This window comes from Sinocyclocheilus grahami, unplaced genomic scaffold (genome assembly GCF_001515645.1).
Source record: "Sinocyclocheilus grahami isolate Dianchi unplaced genomic scaffold, SAMN03320097.WGS_v1.1 scaffold525.1, whole genome shotgun sequence".
NCBI lineage: Eukaryota > Metazoa > Chordata > Actinopteri > Cypriniformes > Cyprinidae > Sinocyclocheilus > Sinocyclocheilus grahami.
This window is the reverse complement of record NW_015505704.1, coordinates 678,319-682,265: the sequence shown is the minus strand read 5'-3', so window position 1 is coordinate 682,265 and position 3,947 is coordinate 678,319. Positions and strand designations below refer to the sequence as shown.

General features: G+C 38.0%; 1 protein-coding gene across 5 annotated transcripts in view; it reads right to left on the bottom strand.

The window, feature by feature from the left end:
* LOC107555115 (syntaxin-2-like) overlaps positions 1 to 3,947 on the bottom strand; it is a 19,286-nt gene that overhangs the window by 4,027 nt on the left and 11,312 nt on the right. For all 5 annotated transcript variants that reach the window (XM_016237817.1, XM_016237815.1, XM_016237813.1 and 2 more), the window contains one exon: positions 1,411 to 1,484. In XM_016237817.1, coding sequence (XP_016093303.1) covers positions 1,411 to 1,484 — 74 coding nt within the window. The remainder of the gene's footprint in view (positions 1 to 1,410; positions 1,485 to 3,947) is intronic.

The following is a 3,947-nucleotide window of genomic DNA, read 5'->3' as shown; positions in this document are numbered from 1 at the left end:
GCGTTTCTGAAAGGCGGGGCATAGAGGAGAAACAATAATGTACAGTATGTGGAAAATAATGTGTTTTTTGAATAATGTATTTTCATTACACCAAATAATGGTCCTTTTAGCAACATCATATGACCCCTTTAAACCAGGGGTCACCAAACTCGGTCCTGGAGGGCCGGTATCCTGCAGAGTTTAGCTCCAACTTGCCTTAACAAACCTGCCTGAAAGTTTCTAGTATGCCTAGTAAGACCTTGATAAGCTGGTTCAGGTGTGCTTGATTAGGGTTGAAGCTAAACTCTGTAGAACACCAGCCATCCAAGACCGAGTTTGGAAACCCCTGCTTTAAACAGACAATTACAGAAAATGCAAAGTAACAGCCAGCAGAGGGTGCCAATTGTTGAAAAATGTGTTGCTCTTATGTCATGCCACATAAACAGTAAAATGATAACCCAAAGAAACCTGTCTCTGGATGAGAGCAGCAGTATTTTAAAGTACCCTTATTATGCCTTTTTGAATATTACCTTTCATGCAGTGTGTCATGTAGCTGTATGTGAACATAAACTATCTGCAAAGTTGTGAAGCCGACAGTTCACTATAAATAAAGTTATTGTCTATAGAAAAAAAAGTCGGCTCGCAATCTCCTAAACGAGTCACCAGGAATTCGAATCTTATTCTGTTACGGCTCTACGTCACAAAGTAACACATTTGATAATGTCTGTGCACGTTCTACGTCGCCAACTTGCCCGCCCACAAACACATTAAATTTCCATGTGGTTAACATCATGTCGAGAAGACGCTTTATCCTACGCTGTGAATAAATTTGTTTTATCACATCTTATAATTACCACAAACTTGTTAACACTTGATACTTACCACTGAGAAACGTCCTGCTCCACTCGTGCTTTCGAATCAGTCTCTTGCCGATCAGCCAGTTCAACCGTTTTATCATCAGACTCCGGCTTGAATTGGTAAGGTGCAATCGATACCATATTTTCTATGTATTGACAAGTCTCCAGGGCTGTCATTCCGTCATGGCAATGGGCGTTTCGTTTCCAACACGCGCTGTACGCGGTAGACCAATCCAGAGCCAATCTCTCTACGGCTCTGGACCAATCACAAAGGACTGCGCCATCTGACCAATCACAGCAGTGAGGGCTCACAGAAAGGAGGGGTTTAGAGAGACTGATTCTTTTAACTGCTTCGCACGAGCCGTTTACGAATCATTTAGAAATTAGGTCAAATTAAATAAATTTTTTTGAGAAAACTAACGTGTTGTTTGACCTTGCATGCATGTAAACCTGTTTTAAGAGACTCATTAAACAATATTAGCAACCTTAAAAATGGCATAATAGGGGCACGTTAATATTCCCTCCTTCAACCTACAGTAAGACTGGAAAGAGTCATTTTCAGAAGCAAACTCACATCGGAGGTGAAAATAGAAGGGTTTCCAGTCTCCAGCATCTCTTCCAATTCCTCATTAGTTGTAATTCGTCCAGCTACAAGATTCAGAGCGTAACAGATCAGTAAAAACAACACTCTTGTCACAAACTCGCCGATCCTGTTTAGGCCATCATTTGTTTGATAAATGTCTGTCTGTGTGTGAATTTGTCAAGGGTAAACATGAAATGATGACCAGCAATTGCTAATAGCGGGTTGCTAGTCCATTTGTATAATTGTTTGGCTTTGTGTCATGGAACAGTGTATGTGTGTACTGTGTGATTGTATGTATGTGTATGTGTGTGTGGTCATGCTAAGTACACCTTGGGGACTATATTGATTCAGCTGGGAAAATGAGAGGGAACATTACAATGGCTGAAACCAACAATATAAAGGCCACTGGAAAAATACACACAAACTTATATAATGTGACCAGCGCACAAATTCATACTCTTATCCACACACACACACACACATCATTGAAATAAAGTCCCCTAACAAAAAATACAACCTTTCAAGGAAATTTGTTTCAAATGCAAAGCTGAGGGGTAACTGGGTCTTTATGCAAATCATGTCAGTCACATGACTGATGACTCATCATCCTATCACATGACATTCTCTGGCCCACTGTGCAGAGGTATAGCAGGATCTCTGGAGCCCTGTTGCCCAGGTAACACTTGCCTTTAGAGTCTCCAGTGACAACCCGCTCCGTTTCATATATTGTAAAGCACAGAAACCTCATTAATCCACTCACACTGGGACTAATTCACAGACACACAGTCTGTTCAGAGGTCTGCACTACAGTACATGTCAGACCACAAGTTACTCAAAATAAATTTCAAATGCAGCATGTCAGGTGAAAAGAGAAGTAGACAAAAATGATTAGGCAATATTTTTTGTCCTTATTGAACAATTCCACAATGAAAAATTTATATTTATTATGAGATTACATTTAACAGTGTTAACAAATTATAAACGATTAAATGATAAATTAGTGTTTTTGACAATTAAGTAAGCATTGAATAATGGTCAAGTAGGGGTGTAACGGTACACAGAAATCATGGTTCAGTACATACCACGGTTTTGGGGTCACGGTTCGATACAAGTTCGGTACAACAGGAAACTTATTTTTTCATTTATTATGAACAGACAGTAGTGCTACATATATGTAGCATGAGCAGTTGTTTTTGTCAATTAGATTGTATAATTTCAAGATTTAAAGGCACAATATGTAATTTTCGCCGCTAGAGGGCACGTATTCAAAATAAACAAAGAGACAAAGGTGTAGTTTGATGACGCAGTGACTGAGTGTGGAATCATGGGAGTTGTCGTTTTCATCCCCACAGCTGATGCAATCCGATGGGACTCGGGCAGAAATCATGTGCACGGATGAGCTAATGATTTATTAATGTAGAAGAATGAAGCAGGGTGAGGCTGAAAGCCGTCGAAGCGAATCGAGGCCGCTGAACAAGCGTGACACACAGCTCGAAAGCAGCGGAGCTTTTATTATGCCACAGTCGACTGCTTCCGCTCCTTCCGGTCGTGTGTATGTGGGGGGGGAAAAAAGCAGTGCTGTTATATCATACTAGCAAAGCCGCAGGAACATATTTTGAGCTGGGGGGGCTGGGGGGGTCACGTGACAAGAGTGATGCGAGAAGACTGACACTATATGATGGCGGATCCAAAGCGCAACTTTTGTTAATAAAACTTTCATTTATTTGTTTAATAGCCTATAAGTGAGTGTCTTTGTTGCTGGGTTTTCATTAAAAAAATAACATGAACCACAAACTAAGCATTCGTTTTAAATAAGGGAAAATGTTTGGGTTACAACGGCTATATCCATCTTATTCATTTTGTCAATGCAAGGTAGATGTTTAATATATGCGAATTTGCCATTGTACTATTTTATGGCTGATGTGTTTTAATTAAATCAGAACAACTTAATACAAACGAATGTCTCATGAATCGATCAATCAGTTTAAAAAAAAAGTAAAAAGAAGACTTTTTTACAAAGTCTCAGCCTACTGTCAATTTTATGATAAAATACAAACAACAAACGTCTTTTTACGCTCTTTAATTTATAGGGAGAATTCGCCTCAGTTCAAGCTGCATATGAATCAATTATATTTTCTTTAATATTTGCAGCACAAAATAAACATGAATATGTGAATGCATGTTGAAACAAATCAGAACAACTTAATACAAACGAATGTCTCATGAATCGATCAATCAGTTTAAAAAAAAAGTAAAAAGAAGACTTTTTTGGCCTATGGGTGGAATTTTCACATTATATAACATGATTTTATTATCTTAATTTTAACTTTATTCTTAAAATATTATGACATTAATTTTATTTATTTAGCTATTTTTAAACATGGCACAAAAATGCTGCCGTATAGGCTACTGAATGCAAACACAATTTTGGCACATCAGCCCAAAAAACAAACAAAAAAATTATAATAAAATAAAAGACAAACAAAAAAAGTCAAAAATAGTGAGGGGATATTTGAATTATTTGTTAA